The sequence below is a fragment of the Aquarana catesbeiana genome, linkage group LG01, assembly GCF_042186555.1.
Source record: "Aquarana catesbeiana isolate 2022-GZ linkage group LG01, ASM4218655v1, whole genome shotgun sequence".
In the NCBI taxonomy this organism is placed as follows: Eukaryota; Metazoa; Chordata; class Amphibia; order Anura; family Ranidae; genus Aquarana; species Aquarana catesbeiana.
The window spans coordinates 170,258,615-170,279,745 of record NC_133324.1 but is presented as its reverse complement, the minus strand read 5'-3'; the positions used below and the strand labels follow the sequence as shown (position 1 = coordinate 170,279,745).

Genomic DNA, 21,131 nt, shown 5'->3' with positions numbered 1-21,131 from the left:
TGCTGTAGCTTGTTGTTGAATCTGGATGCCAATAGGTCGACCTATGGCCATCCCCAATGTTGGCAAATTTCCTGGAACATCCCTGGGTGTAGGGACCATTCCCCTGAGCAGATCTGCTGGCGGCTGAAATAATATGCCTTTCAGTTCTCTACTCTGATATAAGCACATGTCCCTCTGCCCAGGCTAGTATGTGGTTCACGACTCCTGGTACCGGCCTTGGTTGTTTATATAGGCCACTGCAGTGGCATTGTCGAACTGAACCCTGATAGGGCAGTCCTGAAGCTCCACCGTCCAGGACCGTAGGGCCAGACGTACTGCCCGTAATTCCAGAATGTTGATGGGCAGGATCTGTTCTGTCCCTGACCATTTCCCCTGAGCTGTGAGCCCTTCTAGGGTCACTCCCCAGCCTGAGAGACTGGCATCTGTAGTCATCACTCTCCATGTTACCGGGAGAAAGAATTTTCCCTTACGCAGGTTCTGATCCTGCAAGCACCAGTTCAGGCATAAGCGTGCCCGAGGAAATAAGCACATTGGATAATCCAGGGCTTTTCCTCTTCTGGTCCAGGCCAACAAGATGTCTTGTAAAGGCCTGGAATTAAATTGGGCATAGGGCACTGCCTTGATACCATTCTCCCTAGAAGACTCATACAGAACTGAATGGAGGGTTGTCTGGTGCCCCTTATCTGATGCACCTGAACCTTCAGGGCACAGATCCTTATGGGTGGCAAGAATATTCTTGCTTGAACCGTATCTAGGATCAGACCTAAATACTTTAGACTTTGAGCAGGTTTCTAGGTTGGCTTTTCGGTATTTACGATCCAGCCTAAGCTTTTCAAATACCGCACTGTGCATATTATGCTCTGTTCTAGAGCCTGTAATGAGTGATCTCTGAGTAGGAGGTTGTCCAGATACTCGAGCACCAGGATCCCTTGGGCCCTTAAAAGACCCAATACTGGTGCTAGGACCTTTGTGTACACCCGGGGAGCTGTAGCCAGCCTGAAAGGTAGAGCCACAAACTGAAAATGACATTCCTCTACTGCAAAACGTAGGAACCTCTGATGAGGCTGAAAGATAGGTATGTGTAAATACACGTCTTTTGTATCGATGGAGGATAAAAAGTCTCCCCTCTGGAGCGAGGCTACTACTGAGCAGACAGACTCCATTCGAAAGGACTGCATCAGTAGATACTTTTTCAGGGATCTTGGGTCCAAAATGGGCCTTGTATCCCTGTTTGGTTTCTGAACTGTAAACAGGTTTGAGTGCCTCTTCGGATATTGGAACCTTTACAATCACTCCTTGATGTACTAGATGATGTAATGCCTGAAGCAATAAGTTTCTTTTTGGAGGATCCGAGAGAACGCTGGATCTTAAAAACCTCTGAGGGGGCACCCCCCGCAACTCTAGTTTGTAAACGCGAGATATAATTGAGATGACCTACTCGTCCTGAATTATTGTTCTCCAAATGTCCACAAAGTGCAGCAGCCTCGATGGAGTGGGGGTGTCCCCTCAAAAGGAGGGCTTGATGCTGGGTTTAGAAGAATCTTGGACCCAGGGCTTCTTCTGGCCCTGCGATTTGCCCCTGGCCCTAGCGCCCTGTTGGTGGTGGAACCGCCTTGACGCTGAGACATTTGAGGAAGCAGTCCCTGAGGCTTTAAATGAGGGACGTCTAATGCTTTACTTCACAGGAAGTAGAGAACTCTTCCCTTCAGAGATCTTTTGGATATATTTGTCCAAATGATCACCAAATAAACGTTCCCGATGAAAAGGCAAACCTGCCAATAACTTTTTACAAGGAAGCTTGGCTGACCAGTTCTTAAGCCATAAGAGTCTGAGCATATGTACAGATGAGAGAGTCAAATGAGAAACCTGCTGTATTGAATCCTTTAAGGCGTCAATAGCAAAACACAGCGCTCAAGAAATCTGTCTTACTTTCAGGCAGATCATCCTCCTGGTTAGGCCTATCAGGCCATTTGACCTGATCCTTTACGGACTGGAAGATACCAATTGCTGCAACAACTGGCTGAATAGCTGAACTGGCCAAAGAAAGGAGGCCTTTAATAAGGACTCCAATTTCTTGTCAACAGGGTCTTTCAAACCCTGTGCGTTATCTACCGGACAAGTTAAGTTCTTGTTTAAGGAAGAGACTGCTGCATCTACTGCTGGCATGCGCCATTTTTTAATGAACTTTTCATCCATGGGATATAAAAGGGAAAACCTCTTAGGAGGAACAAAAATCCTGTCAGGATGTTCCCGATCAGCATACACTGCCTGTTCCAACAAGGGGTGTAGAGGGAAAGCCTGTGCGGACTGAAGAGGCCTCAAGGACCAGGGGGGCTCAGTCACCTCTGCAAGAGGCAACTTAAAGGCAGAATGAACCATTTTGGTCAGAGTCAGGATCAAAAGCCTCTGCGACAGAGGCAGACATCAACTGGATATCTTCTTGTACAGATTGCTCGGAAGCAGACTCATCTGCCGGGCCCTCCACAGAGTCCTGAGCTTTAAGCTCTTCCTCATCCTCAACCCATTCCTGCTCCAGACTAGGAGGCTCCAGGGAGGGGGGATCTGTCACGCTTTCTGATACCCAGCAGGATGGAGGCAATCATGCCAGCAATCCTGTGCTCTAACCCGGGTAGGGCCGAGGACAATTCATCCTCAGTGATAAAGGGTGAAGCAGCAGCATTGACTGTAGGCACAAAATCAATAGGCGCAACGGCTCAGATTGCCCGGAAGCCTCTGGTCTTTCAGGGGATACAACACTAGGGATATGACTAGGTTCATCAGGAACTACGGACGACATCGGTGTGCCCTTCCCTATAGTGTTAGTCGCACTCCTCTTTTTTGAAGCCATCAGTCACAAAAAGAGAGTACTTGGGTGTAGTATTAAAACACCTCAGAAGGGAGACCCTTTAACAGGGCTCCCAAGCCCCTATGTAACAATCCTGCTAAGCACCTTTAGCCTGCCAAGCAACACTTGGTGACTCACATGACCCGGTAAGGAAAGAATGAATCACTGCAAGCGTCTGTTCAGAGCCTGCTCTGTGTCCCACAGTTGCCTTCTGGAAGCACCGCATGTTTGGCCTATACAGCTTAAATAAGCTGGGTGCGCGCCAGAATGTTCTGTGCATGGTCCCGGCGAACGGGCGTGGTTGTATTTGCACATGACGCGAATCCTCGTGCGCCCAGATAAGGCTACTGCGAATGTGTGGCGAAGTCGCGTGCACCATGGCTGCCAAATAACTGCTAAGTCCAGTGGCGCTTTTGCGAATGCACGTGCCCCATGGCTGCCAAACAACTGCTGAACAAAGCGGCACTCTTGCGAACGCACGTGAGTCATGGTGAACCAAGGCGAAATGGCGGACAGTCGTGCGCCATCATACAGGTAAGAAACAGCCAGACACAAGCAAGAAAAGGTACACCTTGCAAACACCCACAGCTAGCCCAGAACTCCCCCATATGGTCACAGCACATAGGTGTCCAGCCTCTAGCTAGCTTGACTGATTGTTACAACCACTGGGACAACCCACAATAATAGTAAAGGGGTTTCACTTACCTATCCAGGTGCAGGGCAGCTTAGAAACCAAGAGCTCAAACTTCACCCATCACGGAGGCTATCTGTCAATTGAGGACCTTCAAGGACTGGGTACCCTTTTCATGTTTAGGGTCCACTCCCTGGACCTGTACAGCACCCTGCAGGAATGCCTTAGTGCTGTGGTGTCCAGGATTCCACTTCGCAGGGTCCAGATCCCAGAGGCCGCATTACAGGCAAAACCTTGCAGGATCTTGAGTCTTCTTTGCGAGGCTTGGGTACCATTTATCTAAGCATATAAAGCCTGTGTCAAATGGATCCGATCGATCAATCCCTTGATTCATTTAAGAACCGTTTGTGAGCCTAGAGACCTGGAGCTCAGAGAGCTCAAACAAACCGTGCCACCTACCTTGCAGAAACTGATAAAAAACAAAATGAACTGCTTCCTGTGTGGGAAGGGTTATATAGGGGATCACTTCCTGTCTGAAGACCTTTGGTCTACCAGTATCCATTCACCTGGAGATAGAGTATAACCCAGTAGGTAATGAATATTAGCCTGACTCTGTGTCCCATGAGGTATGAAAAAGCAAAGGAGGTGCAAAAAGTAATGGAAAGCCAAGACACCAGCTGAAATCTATCAGTAATTAGAAAGCAATCTTGCCCCATGTCAATGCAAATTATTATTAGCTGGTTCAGTCTCAACTGATGGCCTATAAAAAGGTGTCTCATTAGAAAGGTGTCACACAAGAAACAACTCATGATGGGTAAATGCAAAGAGCTCTCTCAAGACCTTTGCAACCTTATTGTTGCAAAACATACTGATGGCATTGGTTACAGTAGGATTTCTAAACTTCTGAATGTTCCAGTGAGCACTGTTGGGGCCATAATCCAGAAGTGGAAAGAACATAATTTCACCATAAACCAACCATGACCAGGTGCTTCTCACAATATTGCTGACAGAGGAGTGAAAATAATTATCAGCATAGTTACCCAAGAGCCAAATACCAATTGTGGAGAGCTTCAGAAAGACCTGGAATTGGCAGGTACAACTGTTTCAAAGAAAACAATAAGTAATGCACTCAACTGCCATGGCCTGTATGCACGTTCAGCATGCAAGACTCCATTGCTGAATAAAAAGCATGTTGAAGCTCATTTAAAGTTTGCTGCACAACATTTAGACAAGCCTGTGAAACACTGGGAGAATATAGTCTGATCAGACGAGACTAAAATTGAACTACTTGCATGCCACAATACACACCATGTTTGGAGGTCAAATGGTACTGCACATCACCCCAAAAACACCCCCATACCAACAGTGAAGTTTGGAGGTGGGAACATCATGGTGTGGGCAGGGCTGTTTAGCAGTATACGGTACTGGCAATCTTCATATCATTGAAGGAAGGATGAATGGAAAAGTGTACCAAGACATTCTTGATAAAAATCTGCTGCCATCTACCAGGGTGAAGAAGATGAAACGAGGGTGGACATTTCAGCAAGACAATTATCCCAAACACAAAGCCAAGGAAACTCTCAATTGGTTTTAAAGAAAGAAACTAACGCTGCAAGAATGGCCCAGCCAACCACCTGACTTGAATCCAATAGAAAATCTATGGAAAGAACTAAAGATCAGAGTTCATAGAAGATGCTCACAGAACCTTCAAGAATTTAAGACTGTTTGTGTGGAAGAATGGGCCAAAATCACACTTGAGCAATGCATGCGTTTTCTCCATACGGTCTTGAAGCAGTCGTTACCAACAAAGGACTTTGTACGAAGTATTAAATACATTTCACTTAGCGTGTTCAATACTTTGTCCCTGTGTCATTCCATTTTATTACACATAACAATTTCTGAACTTGTTTGTTTTGGTTTCTTTGTATGGATTGCTACCAACATGTGGTGAAAATGTTATGTTACTAGCACCTTTAGAAATATATTTACCTAGAAAAATGGTGACGTATTCAATACTTATTTTACCTGCTGTAGTTAGAAAGCCAAGTGCAAATAAGAGGACCAAAGTGACCAGTTCCAATATACCAAGCTTGCAGCTTCCTTTTTAAGTTCCTCTCTTGTGGAAGTGATGCAACATGCAGAAACTGGGAAAGGTGACCAATAATTCTCCAGCTATTGGGGAGTTTGAGGTACTAGCATCCCCCACCATATAAACAAATGGTCTGCCACAAAGCTGTAAGCTAGATATCCATAAAGTCTTTGCATGCTATCCCAAGACTCCTAAGCTTTAAAGATTCTACAATATTTCTTAGCAGGACAATTTCTAATCATTGCAGTGAACACACACATTGTTTCTATATGATAAAACAATGCTGCATATGAAGAACTGCTGCATTTAATGACATTTCCTGGTAGATAAAGACGACTTGATGAAACATGACATCAATAATTTCCCACAAATTGCAGCACATCTGGAGTTCATTTGATTTACCAGGGGAAATATTTACACTACTTGTAATGTCAGTTTGCTGATACATTCACTGGCAGAGCTGAAAGACTAACGTTCTACATAAAATCAATTTAAAATCAAATGGACATATTAAATGTAAAGGGAAATCACATATTTCTGTCACTGATAAATCATAATTATCTAGGTTGTGAAAAAAAAAAAATTCAACAAATATAGTAAAATAACTTACAGAATTTTCGGTAAGTTTGCCTTACACATAAAAGTGTAGTATAGCTGCGGAATAAGCTAGGAGGCAATTTATCAAAAATGCCCAAAATAAAAATTTCACTACTGCATACTACTTTCACTACTTAGCAACAGTCAGAAATATTTAAAGCCCAATTAACCACTTTGCTCGTAGGACATCATACGATGTCATGGACTTTTACTGGAGACATCTGAATGATGCCTGCAGCTACAGGCATAATCCAGATATTTTTCTTTTTTTTCAGCCAGCGAATTCCCTCACACGTGAAAGCCACATTAGCGGCTGTTTAGACGTCCTCCCGCCTCTCTGGTGCTGAACCGGGCTCGCCTGTCCGATCGGGAAGCTGGAGCATGAATCCACCGGTGGGGGTGGGGGTGGGGGTGGGGTTGGCGGTTTACCATAGAGCTGGCCGTGAACCAGATGGTTCCTGGCCATCTATGACTTTCGGAGGCCGGAAATACTGCAGTTTTTTTTGCTGGAAAGCCCGAGATCGATTTTTTTTTCTTTTTCTCTCAGGCTTTTCAGCACAGAGGAGAGATGTGGAGACTTCTAGACCCCAGATCTGTCTATTAAGAGGACCTGCCATGCTCTATTATTATTAGGGAAAGCGTAAAAAAAAAAAAAAAAACAATAAAAAAGGTAAAGCGTCCCCATCCCCTCGTGCTCACATGCAAAAGCGAACACATACATAGGTAGCGCCCGCATATGTAAACAGCGTTCCAACCACACCTGAGGTATCACCAGGAATGTTAGAGCGAGAGCAATAATTCTAGTACAACACCTGCTTTGTAACTCTAAACGGGTATGCTGTAAAGAAATTTAAAGCGTCGCCTATGGAGATTTTGAAGTACCGAAGTTTGTTGCCATTCCACGAGTGTGCGCAATTGTAAAGCATGACATGTTAGGTATCTATTTACTTAGCGTAACATCCTCTTTCACATTATACATAAAAAAATGGAAGTAAATATATTTTTTTCATTCATGAAATGTTTTTTTTTTTCTATTTCAAAAAATTGTGTTTGAAAAATCGCTGTGCAAATACTGTGTGACATAAAAAAATTTGAACGCCTGCCATTTTATTCCCTAGAGTCTCTGCTGAGATATATATAAATAAATGTTTGGTGGTTCTGAGTAATTTTCTAGCAAAAATATGATGATGTTTACATGTAGGAGAGAAATGCAAGAATTGGCCTGGTATGGAAATGGTTAAAAGTGCATGTCAAGGAGAAAAAAAAAAAAAAAAAAAAAGATAACATGTGCAGTACATCTCAGCAATACATGCACGTGTTTCATCCCTTTAAAGACAGATCAACTTCTGTTCAACCACCCTGTTGGAAAACTTCTGCTTAATCAGCGCTGCTGGCTATAGTATTCAGCGCTGATCGGAATACAAAGACACAGCAGGGAGGATTCCCCCATTCACCCCGAATGCGTGTATGGGGGAATTAGGTAAGTTTTTTTTTTTTCCCTTCAACCCACTGATCGAACTAAAAAATGTGCTAATCAATGTGTAGTTCTAAGATATGAATTGCGTGGGGCAATTATTTTCCTTTTGATGTGCACAAGACACAGGACAGCTCCAAATTTCTGACATGATCAACAGGTAATTTTTGCCACATAACAGACCCAATGGGAGCAAATAGGAGACGTTCATTGTTAGGGTTTACAAAAGTGTGAAGTCTCTGGTAAAATGCTACATCAAGGTGCATAAAAAATGAACATTTTTATGTTTCGCTTTACTAGATAATTTTTTTATTACCTCCACCCCAGCTGAAATAAGTGTTGCTAATTGGACAGCTGTAGGTCTGATCCAGCAGGGAACCACTGCTCTCAGACAATGCATTTAATCTGAGACTTCAATTAAGCATGAAGTCTAGGTTCACACTGAATGCGGCATTGAAATAGCACAACTTTATCTGAAAAACGCAAGATTTCAAAGCTGCATGTCAGTTCAACTTCAGGTGCAACTTGGAAGATATCTGTGCAGCTTTATGCACAGATGTCTATGCCAGTCGCGCCTGAAATCAGCAAAAGTAGTGCAGGAACAACGTTTTCAAATTGATGCGGCACAGATTTAACCATTTCCATACCAATTTGAACAGTTCCATTGCCGACAATAGGGTGCGACTTGTCATGCGATTTGACCAGTCATATTGTATGGCAGTTGCTCCGGTGTGAACGAAACTAAAGCGGCTGTAAAGGAAATATTTTCTTTTTTTTTCTCACATAATAAAACATCTCTATACTTAGCTGCTCTGTGCAACGGAATTGCACAGAATGGCCCTGAAACTTCTTGGGTCCCCTACTGGAGCTCCTGGCTCCTCTTGTCTGTCCAGTGCCCCTACGGGAAGCCGCTTCCCATAGGGGCATTCGTAAGTGCTTGCTCCCGAGCCCAGTTGCTGTGTCCATTGACACATACAGTGGGACTCGGCCTCGCCCCAGTCACTGGAGTTGATTGACAGGAGCGGAAGCCAACGGGAGCTGCTGCTCTCATGCACATCGCTGGATCGGATTGGGCTCAGTTAAGGATAAAGGGGGGGGGGGGGGAATCCTGCAGCAGATAAGTTATATAGAATGCATTAAGATACAAAAGCCTTGAAGCTTTAGAACCACTTTAAGGCATATTTAAGTATAGATTTTACTTTTTGTGATACTTTTAAATTCTGTGGTATGGATACATCTTTAAAACAAAGGGGAAAAGAACATTTTATTATAATGTGAATATGTGAAGTAAGGCACTATTACTATTTGTGCAAAAATAAATTCAATATCGTGCAAAACAAAATATTCCCTGGTGTGTGATATCAAACCTATTCTGCAGAAACTAGAAGGGTAAACTATGCAATCAATATGTTAGGCGTTCTCCATAATATATAGCTTGTAAAATTAAACACCAAAAAATATATTTTCAACAAAATAATTATATAACACTGTCCACATAAATGTAAAAAAAAGTCCATTTTAAGCCATAAGTCAGAAAGGCCAAAAAAAAATCTTCTACTTTCGTTAACTACTTCCAGTCTTTATCCAATGCAATTTTTTGTGAAAAAATACACTTTTTTAAAATTTTAATGCAGAAAAAAAAAAAAAAAAAAAACCACACACAATACATAACCCAATTTTTTTGTAAAATATAAAAGATGAAGTTATGCCAAGCAAATAGATACCAAACATGTCAACCTTTAAAATTGCACACACCCGTGCAATGGTAACAATGGCAATGGCAACAAACAACGTACATTTTACTATCCATAGGCGACGCTTTAAAAGCCTTTACAGGTTATCCTTTTAGATTTCCAGGAGAGGTCTGGTGCTAGCATTACTGTGCATGATCTGACGTTCGCAGCGATACCTCACATGTGGGACAATTGCTGTTTGCGTGCATGCGGGACCAATGCGCGTGTTTGCTTTGCGCGCAAGCACTTAAAACATTTTTTTTAAAATTATTATTAATTTTATTTTTACACTGTTGCTTTAATTTTTTTTTTATCACTTTTATTGCTGTCACAAGGAATGTAAACGTCCTTGTGACAGCAACAGGCATGTGGCAGTTCCTCTTTTTGGAGAGATCTGGGGTAGAAGACCCCAAACCCTTCTTTTGCGCTTAAAAGCAATCAATCACACCAAAATCTGTTTTTAAATGCTTTAAATCATCTCGGTATAACCACCGAAAGTCCAGCTACGTTGCTGGATGGGAAGTGGTTGATCAATGAATCAATTTGTCCCATCCATCATGCCAATAGTCTTTATGGCCATGTGGATCTGGTGAGTGTACCACTAAACCAACCACACCTGGTGGAGCACTTTGTGTTTTGAGAGCTGAGAAGTTCTTCACAGTCACATATAAGGCACGGCAAGCTTATTTTGGAAAATCACTTTGAGTGCACTTTTTTGGATTTAGTTTAGACTGTCTAATGTGCACCGATAAAGAAGAGCGTAGGCTTGAGGGGATGTTTTCCTCTAGCCAATGCTACCAATGCAGTAGTACATTCAGATTAATAAATAAATCAGGAATTTATTTATAAATCACTTACATTAATAATAGGACACTATTCCTTCCACTGACACCAATGATGGCTCACTATTCCTCCCTCTGACACCAACAATGGGGTACTATTCCTTCCACTGACACTAACAATGGGGTACTTTTCCTCCCACCGAAACCAAAGATGGGTAGCGACCTATTCCTCTCACTTACTTTAATGATAGGACACTATTCCTTCCACTGACACCAATGATTGGGCACAATATTGACATACCAGATTAACTTCTCTCCATGGTCAGTATTTGCAAGAGCTTCCAACATTTTCATCTTTTCCGCCTCAGATAAGGACACGCTGTACATTCTCAGGAGATACTCCCATCCTTCTTCTGTGCGAGCCCCAACTTTAAATACAATGCCCATGACCGATGGTGGAAGACTGAGGAAAAACAAACATGAGTTGCCTATAAGTAGCAATACGGCTGCGTTTCATAAAAGCCAAAAATCCCACCAAAGATGTTTATGAGATCCTGGATTTTAACAGTATTCCATGCCATCCTGTTGGCAGAGAAATACCAATATAACGGATTCACCGCCAAACCAAACTGTGGAAAAAAAAAGGGATTGTAAGCGTTGTATTCCGTGTTTGAACTAAGCTGTTTTCTACTGTTCAGTTCTGTGGTAGGAGCTTTATATTCTTGGCACTGCTTTCACCTTATTTTCATTCTTTGTTATAGATGAGAACAGGTGTTTTCCTGCAGCCACTTTCTGTCTACATGCATGCACTCCAGCGATGGTTACATGGCATTTCTGATGGCAAGTTTCCCTATAGAAACAACAGTGGACCAAGCCTGTGCATTGTGTGTTAGCATGGCATCTTGTAGCACAGAAAAACATTGGGCAGACAAGGCTAGAGCATTTTCACCCTGTAACAGGGAGTCCATCTTCATGACAGGATTACCAACTATTATTTTAATAAAAGCCAGGAATTTAAATATATTGAAAAACGACTATTGAAATTACATTAATATGTTAAAGCTTATATAGGTTTTTAAGTAATGTGTTTACGTATAATGCAGACATTTAACCAAACAACCAAAATAATGAAATTGTTAAAAAAAAAATGTATCCTATAAGCGAGACTCACCAGATGAAGTCTGATGGCTTCCGCTAACCATTGGGAGGAACGCTGTAATAAAACCTGGTTCTCCTGTATGGAATTCACTTGCTCCCTCAAGCTTTGAGATATTATGGGCTCTCAGACATAGGCCAAGCTACCTGATGTGCCTAACCCCCTTAGAATTTTTAAACCGGTTTATCCCTTTGCACGTCTATCCGGGTTGCATACAGTTTCTCCTTAGAGCCTTCCTTCTATCTTCTATTCTCACACCATTTTTTTTTTGGGGGGGTACTTTGATTCCATGTTTGTGCATACGGGGGCAATCTCAGATAGGTAGTTTACAATGATGAGTTATATTGAAAACACCTACGCCCTTAAGGCCTTTGGAAAACTACAGGATGATGGTTCTTGTTCAATGGTGGCCCTGGCAATGTTGTGAGGCCGGGACATCCTCCGAGGCTGGAGGATAATGTGTATACTGCACAACTTGGCTTGTTCTTACCTACTGAGATTGAAATCCCAGTACTGACTACCTGTTTTTACTTATTAAAATTTTTAATATAAAAAAATAAATAAATAATAATAAAAAAAAAGTAAATAAAATAATAAAAACAGTAAATTATATGGCCACTTGCAGAGGGATTAATCAGTCAGTCTCTCTTCCCAAAGCAGGAATGCGATACAGAGCTCTAGTTGTAAAGGGAGCAAACTTTACACATAATTATGCCGCGTACACACAAGCGGACTTTTTTCGACCGGACTGGTCCGACGGACTTTGACGGACCTTCGACGGACTTTCCCAACGAACGGACTTGCCTACACGCGATCACACCAAAGTCTGATGGATTTGTACGTGATGACGTACGACCGGACTAAAATAAGGAAGTTGATAGCCAGTAGCCAATAGTTGCCCTAGCGTCGGTTTTCGTCCGGTGGATTAGCATACAGACGAGCGGATTTTTCAATAGGAACTGGGTTCGGTGGAGTTCCGACGTAAAGATTTGAAACATGTTCCAAATCTAAAGTCCGATTTTCGACCGAAAAAGTCCGCTGCAGGTCCCATGAAGCCCACACACAATCGAATTGTCCGTCAGACCAGTCCGGTCGAAAAGTCTGTCGTGTGTACGCGGCATTAGGCACATATTTAACCCCTTCCCAGCCAGCGTGATTAGTACAGTGACAGTGTATTGTATCGTCACTAATATTGTCCTTCGTGATGTCAGTAGCAGTTAGTCAGTTCCCACCAGCTGAGGAAGTGGAAGGTCCTTTGAAACACGCCCTGTGACCCTGGACTCTCCTGTGGACTCCTGTTTGACAGCAGCACCCCTAGGTCGTCAGTTCCTTTTGTCTAGCTACAAGGGCTACCCGCTCATAAAGCCCCCCCCCCCCATTTTGGTTTGTATTAATTGTTTTAATCCATTTTATGGATTATTTTTTAACTGCATCATTCACATTTCCCATGAGTGGTTGAGCGGTGATAGCCCAGCGCCATTCCTGGCGTTGGGGAATACTACGTTCCCTCCAGCATCAGTTAGTGTCAGATTTTCCCGCCACACTATCACAGTCTCATTATAAGTCGCTGATCACTGCCATTAGTAATATAATAAAAACTAAAATGCCCATACCATAGTTTGTAGGCGCTATAACTTTGACATAAACCAATCAATATACGCTTTTTTATCATAAACATGTAGCAGAATACATTGTGGCCAAAATTTATGAAGAAGAAATTAATTTTTTTTTTATTGGATAGGATGTATAGCAGAAAGTAAAAACATTTTTTAAAAATAAAATTTCAGTCTTTTTTCTCTTATATGGCAAAAAATAAAAAGCCCGGTAATGATTAAAAAAAAGAAGGCTTTATTTGTGTGAAAAAAATTATATAAATTTTGTTTGGTTACAGCGTTTCATGACTAAGCAATTACTAGTTAAAGTAATGCAGTGCCAAATAGCAAAAAAAATGGTCTGGTCATGGACGGGGTACGATTTTCCAAAGCTCAAGTGGATATACATCCTTGTTAGTCAACATACATCTTAGTTAATACATAGTAAGGTCAACTTGGAAAAAAGTCAACCAGTGCGTTAACATTTCCAGACCCCTAAAAGGCAATGGAATAATTGCCAGGATAAACAAGCTATGGAGGCTTAAGACCATTTCACTCCAATTGTCCTCTGGCTTGGTGTTGGGAATTTCCCATAGCCCATGTAAGGGAGGCCATAAACAGCCAGATTTCTCCTTTAATTCAATAGCCATATACAACCCTAGAATGAGGCTTGAACTATCTAGGGTTACCTTTGGCAGAAATACTTGTATGAGAGAAAAGTCTCTAAATAAAAGTACGGAATCTTATTTTAGGTAAATGATTCCAACTACAGTGAAGATTTTTTTTTTTTTAAAGCAGTGTGTAAAGTTTTAGATGCTTTAAAGTTTAGACGTTTTAGTTGTAATGCCGCTTTTAACTGCAGCATGAAGCTCAGCCACCAGTAGAAATTAATGTGTAATGTAATGAGGTGTACAATGAAGTTCACATGTTTTATTCATTTGTACAATGCTGCCACCAGTTTCATAGCACTTTACAGAGGATGTAGTCTTCAATACATAATTAATATGTCCTTACCTGCACACTTTTATTGGGTTTATAAAAAGAACTAGCGAGAGGTTGTCCTGGAAAGTCTGTGTTAACTGTAGGAACCAATCAGATGCTTCTTTTTCTTTTTACAGTGCATTTCAGGAGAGTGAAAGCAAAAACCTAACTTGCTACTATGCAACTTAGACAGTTTGAGACAACGCTTCCCCCTTTACATTTGATAACTAAGGCGCAATTAATTCTACCTTTGCTTTCTAGCATTCATATAGGTATATAGAAATCAAGCCTTACCGTGTTCCATTCATCCAATGGTTAAACAGCTCAGTGGCATTTCCTATACAGTTCTCCTGTTCAAAGGAGCAAGATAATTTCAAAAGTAATGATCTCAACTCTTGCTCAGTTAAAGATCCTTCATAACTCCATGTCTGTTTGTCTATAAGTTTATTTAGTAGGTCCACAAGACGTTTCTGAAATCAAGTAAAAACAAAAAAAAATAAATGTATTTTTCTACTTCGCCAAATCTGATCTTAATGACATATCTGGATGACAAGTCTAAAAACTGCTGGAGAGGTCGCTATGTGTTGGTTTGGTGTATGACATTTTATACCCATGCTTTTAGCTGTCAATAGAAGATTCATAGAATGATGGCAAAAAGAGCAAGTGGTCTACTGAGTGCTCTACAGTATTATGCTGGATGCATAAAGACTGATGAATATAAAAAGGAAGAAGCTACCTACATACAGGTAAATGCCTTCCCATAATAACTTTCCACAAGCAAAGCAATATCTACCTTTTCATGTATCTGCTATGAACCAGTCTCTCTTTATTTTATACATGTTATGTATACAGCAGAATAAAATAGAAGAAAATAGGTATACCTTCAATCGATAAGCCATATCCTTGTAGCCCAGTTTAGCTAGAAGATTATAGATGCGCAAAACCTGGACAGTTGCCTGTTTGATTGGAGCAATATCTTTTTCATCCACAAGGTAATGAATGAGATCCATCGCCTTTGTCAGGTTAACCTTACCTACACTGGAAAGAAAGAACAAAACCGTGTAAAAAGCACAAAATACATATGTGTTTGGCACATAAAACCTAGATTGTTGAATCAGGCCCTTTTATAGAAACAGACTGTTAGCCTTACTGGGAATGTTTAACTGCAAAATAACAAAAACTTCAAACCTATCTGTGCCAAAATATTGTTCTAGTGGGCAAACGTCTTGAGAACAGCATTTGATTTTAAAAGTTCACAGCAGAAAAACTGAAGTTATTCAAATAATTCTCTCAGCAGCTCAGTAACCCCTGCTCTCTCTTACCACAGCTTGCTTAATGTTCACATTAGAGATTAAAAGTCTTGAAGGCTGTGGAGTAGCATGAGCTGAGCTGCTCAGAAAATGACCTGAATGACAAGCGTGCTTCTTCTGTAAGCTTTCAGGAGGATTTACTCCACAGTGACAGCAGCTGTAAAGGTCAGTGAGGGCTTGTTTCAAAGCGAATTTCTTAACTGTACTGTACAGTACAGGACACAGGCTTGGCCTTAGACTATATTATTATATGCAGCCACTATCACGTGATTGGACACTGGCAAACAGAGTTGTTGGAACAGCAACCGCATAACCTCTCCAACTCATTTTTTTGCTAGCTTCCTTAGGTGTTCAACACCACCTCTCTACTGAGAAAAAAAGCTTCTTTACTGGTGACTGTAGATTCTTCTATCATGATTCTGGCTTTATTTTAGCCAGTATGACTGTCTTCCTTTCAGGCACTGGATCTTGTGTTAGGCACTCACCTTGGCACGTGGTGAAACACCTTGAGTCAGCTGCAGGTTGCTATACAAGTTCAAAGTACAAATCCCAGGAGTGTGAAGACTGGGTGTAAATGTTCCCAGATATCATCCTGCCGTGGGTGCAGGAAAGTCAGAAATCTGCCTTTTAAACTAGGGTCCTGGGGTGCTGTAGCTTTGATACTCCTCATGGTTCATATGGGAGTATGGGTAGTGACTCTCTACATCTGTCTGGGCTGTTGGAAGCACAGGCTGTGTTGCTTTTGTTTGTGCTACAGGCCAAAGAGTGGGCTGCTATAGCTTAATTAGTGTATTGTAGCCATGAGACGACTCTATTCAGTATGTCATGTAGGCAGGAGTTAGCCATTCATTTATATTTGGAGACATTTTTTCCATGCCCATGGGCTCATGCCTGTACATTCTGCCACTGCTCTTGTTTACTGCTTTTGCAGCTCAATCTATGATGATCTCCTGAGTACCCGAAGACTTTCAGGGGTGTCCCTGTTAGTCTAAACCTTGTGCCCTGCACTGCACGATTAAGAAGATAGTATTTTTTACTTACCTGTACAATTCTTTTCTTGGAGTACAGTACAGGACAAAGGTCCTTCTCCTCTGTTTCAGTGGTTCACTCCAATTGCTTGCTAAAAAAAGCTGAGGCTTGCTGAGAGTGGGAGGGAATATATGGGGGTTGTCTTAACTGTTTTGCCGCTGTCCAATCACATGAAGGTGAATGCAGCCAGAACCTTGATGGAGAAATTCCTACAGATAAAGAAGGCATTCGCTTCTCTCAGAAGAGAGAAAATGTTCAACACCTAAGGACAGTTGCAAAAAATTGAGGCTTGCTGGAAGGAGGGGTTATAAGCCGGCTGTCTTAACACTTTAGTTTGCCAGAATCCAATGACCTTCAGGTGACTATACAAAAAAAAAATAAAAGATTTTACCGGAACGACAAAAACCCTAAAGGCTGAAGGTTTTTTTTACCTTCATGCATTCTACAGTATGCATGAAGGTAAAAAACCTTCTGTGTGCAGCTCCCCCTCAGCCCCCCGTAATACTTATCTGAGCCTGATCTTGATCCAGTGATGTGCACAAGAGCAGCTGATTTCTCGTCTCTCTCCCTCCTCACTGGGTCAGCTCCTGCTGCTGTTGGGGCTGAGCACTGCTGTGTGTCAATGGCGTGGGAGAGGGCACACACGAGTGCCCTATAGTAAGCGGATTGCTATAAGGGGCAATCAACAGGGGGAGGAGCCCAGAGCGTCGATAGGGACATGAGAAGAGGAGAATCGGGGCTGCTCTGTGGAACACCATTGCACAGAGCAGGTAAGTAACAGGTTTTGGATTTTGCTTTAATGTTAAATGCCCATAGCCTGGTCGCAGGTTCACTTTAAGTCTTCACACTGGTCAATGAGGCTTCCAACCACATAAAGCAATAAAGTATGCTTGGGAACTGCCAGGGCCAAGGTACACTTTTACTGGAAGTTTTGCATATAGTTTAAACCACTTGTATTTCTGTGTCATTTTGGTATGCAGTCTTCACTAAAGGGAACCTCTACCTACGCATTTTTTTTTTATTATATGCCCTGTCTTAATTACTTGGGCTTGGGAATTACAGGATGAATATATTTGCAGGTTATTAGTGCAGCAGACTATTAATCTTATAATTGTAAGTGAAGTGTATTGGGATCTGGGCTAGTAGAGATGTGTACACAGTAAAAACCACAAGATGCAGAGATTTGTTCACTTAGCAATGTCAATAAATCAGCCATATGCTAAAACGTCCAGAGCAAGTTTGAGGTCAGTGAATATTTCCTGTCCAGTAAGAAATATAAACAACATTCCAATAAGCAATGAAACATTTTGCTGGCAGACAGCAAAAAATACATACAGACAAGCGATAAATCATTCCTTATCACAGAGTTAAAGTGAAAAGCGCACATTTATTTTATGAATGCTGTCTGCATTTCATTAGCTAGATTAATAAGATAAAACAGCATACATAAGAGAACTGAAAATCAGTTATTACCTAGATAGGGCAAATATGTCATGAATCAAGTTGGCTCGATCACTTGCAGTTAGAAGAGTGTGATTATTTTGGAGTAGATCAATGAGAGCTGTCCATCCTTCTGGGCCATAATCCACTATGTAGTATCCAGTCATATTCACGTTAAACTTCAACCAGGATGGCTCACTTTGGAGAACAATTTTATCTGCAGAGATCATAAGATGGAATCCTAAGTTACTCAAACATCAATAAACCTCATACACAAGATATTGGCCAAATGATTGAATTTTTTTTTTGGAAGCTGGTCTCATATCGAAAATGAAGAGGTTACGTAAATTCTTGTCAACAGAATACAACTTTGGAAGTGATGTACTGGATTGTATTCTTTCATTTCCGAGCATGCATGGTCTTGCGTCTCCACAGATACTGTACGGATTAAACAAAAATCATTTGTTCTGGTATCGTACGTGAAACATTTTCGTGTTTGTCCCTTTGGAAAATTTTGCATGCACTGTCATACTCAGCTCATGAAAGCTATGTACAGGGCGGCACAGTGGTGTAGTGGGTAGCACTTTTGCTTAGCAGTAAGAAGGGTCACTGGTTCGAATCCCAACCATGACACTACCTGCCTGGAGTTTGCATGTTCTCCCTGTGCCTGCATGGGTTTCCTTCAGGTACTCCGGTTTCCTCCCACACTCCAAAGACATGCTGGTAGGTTAATTGGATCCTGTCTAAATTGTCCCTAGTATGTATGAATGTGAGTTAGGGACCTTAGATTGTAAGCTCCTAGAGGGTAGGGACTGATGTGAATGTACAATGTATATGTAAAGCGCTGCGTAAATTGACGGCACTATATAAGTACCTGAAATAAATAAATAAATAATAAATAAATGTACGAACAATCAGATTCGAAAGTGCCATTTTTCGGTCGACTTTCTGATCGTGCGTACTAGGCTTTATTTAATTATTTGTCAAGTATAAGTATATGTACCCCTATATGTAAAAAAAAAAAATGCATAGTCATATACAGTACTGTTTAGTTTCCACGTTTCCTAAAATTCTGCGATGGGAAGCAGTGGCGTCGCTCTAGGGGGTGGCTACTGGGGCTATAACCCCGAATCTGGGGCTCATAGCTTCTTACCTTCTTAGTCTCTTACCTAGGGTTGGCTTTGGGCTCCATCTGCTCAGCTGGTTGCCCAGGGAGGAACATGACTAGTTAATGTTTATGGGGACAACCCAAAATCTGGGATTTTCTTTTACTTTCACATTAAATGATAATGATAAACAGAACAAATAGAGAGGGTGAATCTCCCTAATAGGGGCACAGACAGCAATGAAAACCGAGAGGGATTCTAATCCAACTCCACCCTATTGAAACAAAGCAAAAAAGTATGGACACTACATAAATACAAATCTTCCAAATAGTTTGTGGTCCACAATGACCAAATTCCATGTTTCTGCAGTTCAAAAATCAGAACACGCTAGTTACCAAGGGCAACATAACGAATACTATTGATTAGTAGCTTAGTAGAGGAAACAAAAAAAAATAAAAAACAAAAACTAGCTTTACTACTTACTTAGAAGGCCAATTGCATGTATTACATGAAACAGAGTCTTTATATATATTACTCACCATCTGATTGATTGAGTAAGTGGACCGATTCACAAGAAGTTCCATCACAAGGACCATAGGTATAGGATAGAGGTACATGCCATACGGTACTATAAAAAAACACAATCATATTAGCAAGTATGCCATCTAAATAGATGTTGTACTAGAAATATGCAATGCATGCTATGAAGCTCAAGAATAAAATATTACATATAACCAACCTGACATGCACCATCTAAAGCCATCCAGCTGTTAAATAACTATGACTAACATGACGTGAGCTGACCACATTTTCTCCATATTTTCTATGTCAGCTTTATGGCTTGTGTACATGGTTATATTTGCTTGTCCTAGAACTGCTTTTCTTTTAATGGGAATGTGGGAAAAGTCCAAACGGAGGGTAGAAGAAGCTCAGAAGATAGCTGAAAGCACATGGAAGCAGGTAGCAAAGGCTAATTTGCACAAGCCTTTAGAAATCAACCTGCTTGGAGGCCACTAGTATTCATCTGTAAAACTACTGTAGACACAGAAGAAAATGGAGATGTTGGTGGCTATGAACACGTATTTTCTTTACTCGCAGTTTTTATAAACAAGTCATTTGCAATAACATTGTGTATAATAAGCAGTTATATGTTGTATTTTTCTTTAATTCATAAAATACTATAGTGCTTTTTATGTTTTTGTTTATTATTTTTTGCGTCACAGTGCTGCTGATCTCCAGCCTACTTAGGCCTCTGTCTACATGTACTCTATACAGCATTGGCTGCACACCATTTCTGTGGACTGGCTTGCTGTGGCGACAATGGACCATGCTTGCACAAACTGTGTCCACGTGGATGCCTGTAGGCTTCACTGGGAGTGCATGTGACAAGGTAACAATGCAGTAGCCTTAATAGAAAACAGCTGTCACCCTATAACAACAGGAAGTCCCTAAACAGAAACCTAAGGCCCCTTTCACACTGGGGCGGTTTGCAGGCATTATTGCGCTAAAAATACCGCCTGCAAACCTCCCCTAAACAGCCTCCGCTGTTTGTTCAGTGTGAAAGGGCTTTCACACTGAAGCGGTGCGCTGGCAGAAGAAAAAATCTCCTGCAAGCCGCATCTTTGGAGCGGTGAAACCGCTCCTGCCCATTGAAATCAATGGGACAGCGCGGCTATACCGCGGTAATACCGCAGCTATAGCCGCGCTATACGAGGGGTTTTAACCCTTTTTCAGCCGCCAGCGGATACCGCGGTAAAACAGCGCTAAAAATATCGCTGTTTTACCGCCGACGCCCCCTACCACCCCAGTGTGAAGAGGCCTTAGAGTAGCAGAATGACCAATAATTATTGTAATAAAAGCAAAAGATTAACAATGATTGAAAACAATTTCTGAAATTATATGCAAAACGTCTATGAGTTTTTTTGAGTTTTAATAAACAACAAAATAATCCTTGCCTAATCCTAGTCTGTGTCATTTAAAAGAGAAGCATGGGATTATAATTTTTTTTTTTACTCATACTTACCTAAGTTGATGCAGCATTGGTCTAATGCTGCATCTGTCCCCCACCAGCTCCAACACTGAGAACCGAGCAATCAAACCGCTGATCGCTCGGCTCTCAGGGCTCCCTAAGCAGAGAGCTGGTGGCTGTCAGTTGCTGAGAGGCTGAGTTGGGGGCCAGTCCAGGCATGTGGGTGGATCCCGACCATATGGCCACAAATCTTTCCTGAGCCTGGACCAGCTCTGTGACATCAACTGACAGCGGGCTTCAGCCTGCACTCTGATGAAAACGGGTCACAGGAGTGCCGAACGAACTGTACTCCTGTGATCCACAGAAGATGTACAGCCAAACGAGCTTTGGCTGTACT

At 41.7% G+C, this 21,131-nt stretch overlaps 1 protein-coding gene across 3 annotated transcripts in view; it reads right to left on the bottom strand.

Moving 5' to 3' along the window:
- Positions 1–21,131, bottom strand: part of LNPEP (leucyl and cystinyl aminopeptidase) — a 207,777-nt gene that overhangs the window by 15,941 nt on the left and 170,705 nt on the right. For all 3 annotated transcript variants that reach the window (XM_073624540.1, XM_073624539.1, XM_073624538.1), the window contains 5 exons: positions 19,305–19,393; positions 17,693–17,876; positions 14,762–14,918; positions 14,175–14,350; positions 10,453–10,614 (listed from right to left, as the gene is read on the bottom strand). In XM_073624540.1, the coding sequence (XP_073480641.1) occupies positions 10,453–10,614; positions 14,175–14,350; positions 14,762–14,918; positions 17,693–17,876; positions 19,305–19,393 (768 nt within the window). The remainder of the gene's footprint in view (positions 1–10,452; positions 10,615–14,174; positions 14,351–14,761; positions 14,919–17,692; positions 17,877–19,304; positions 19,394–21,131) is intronic.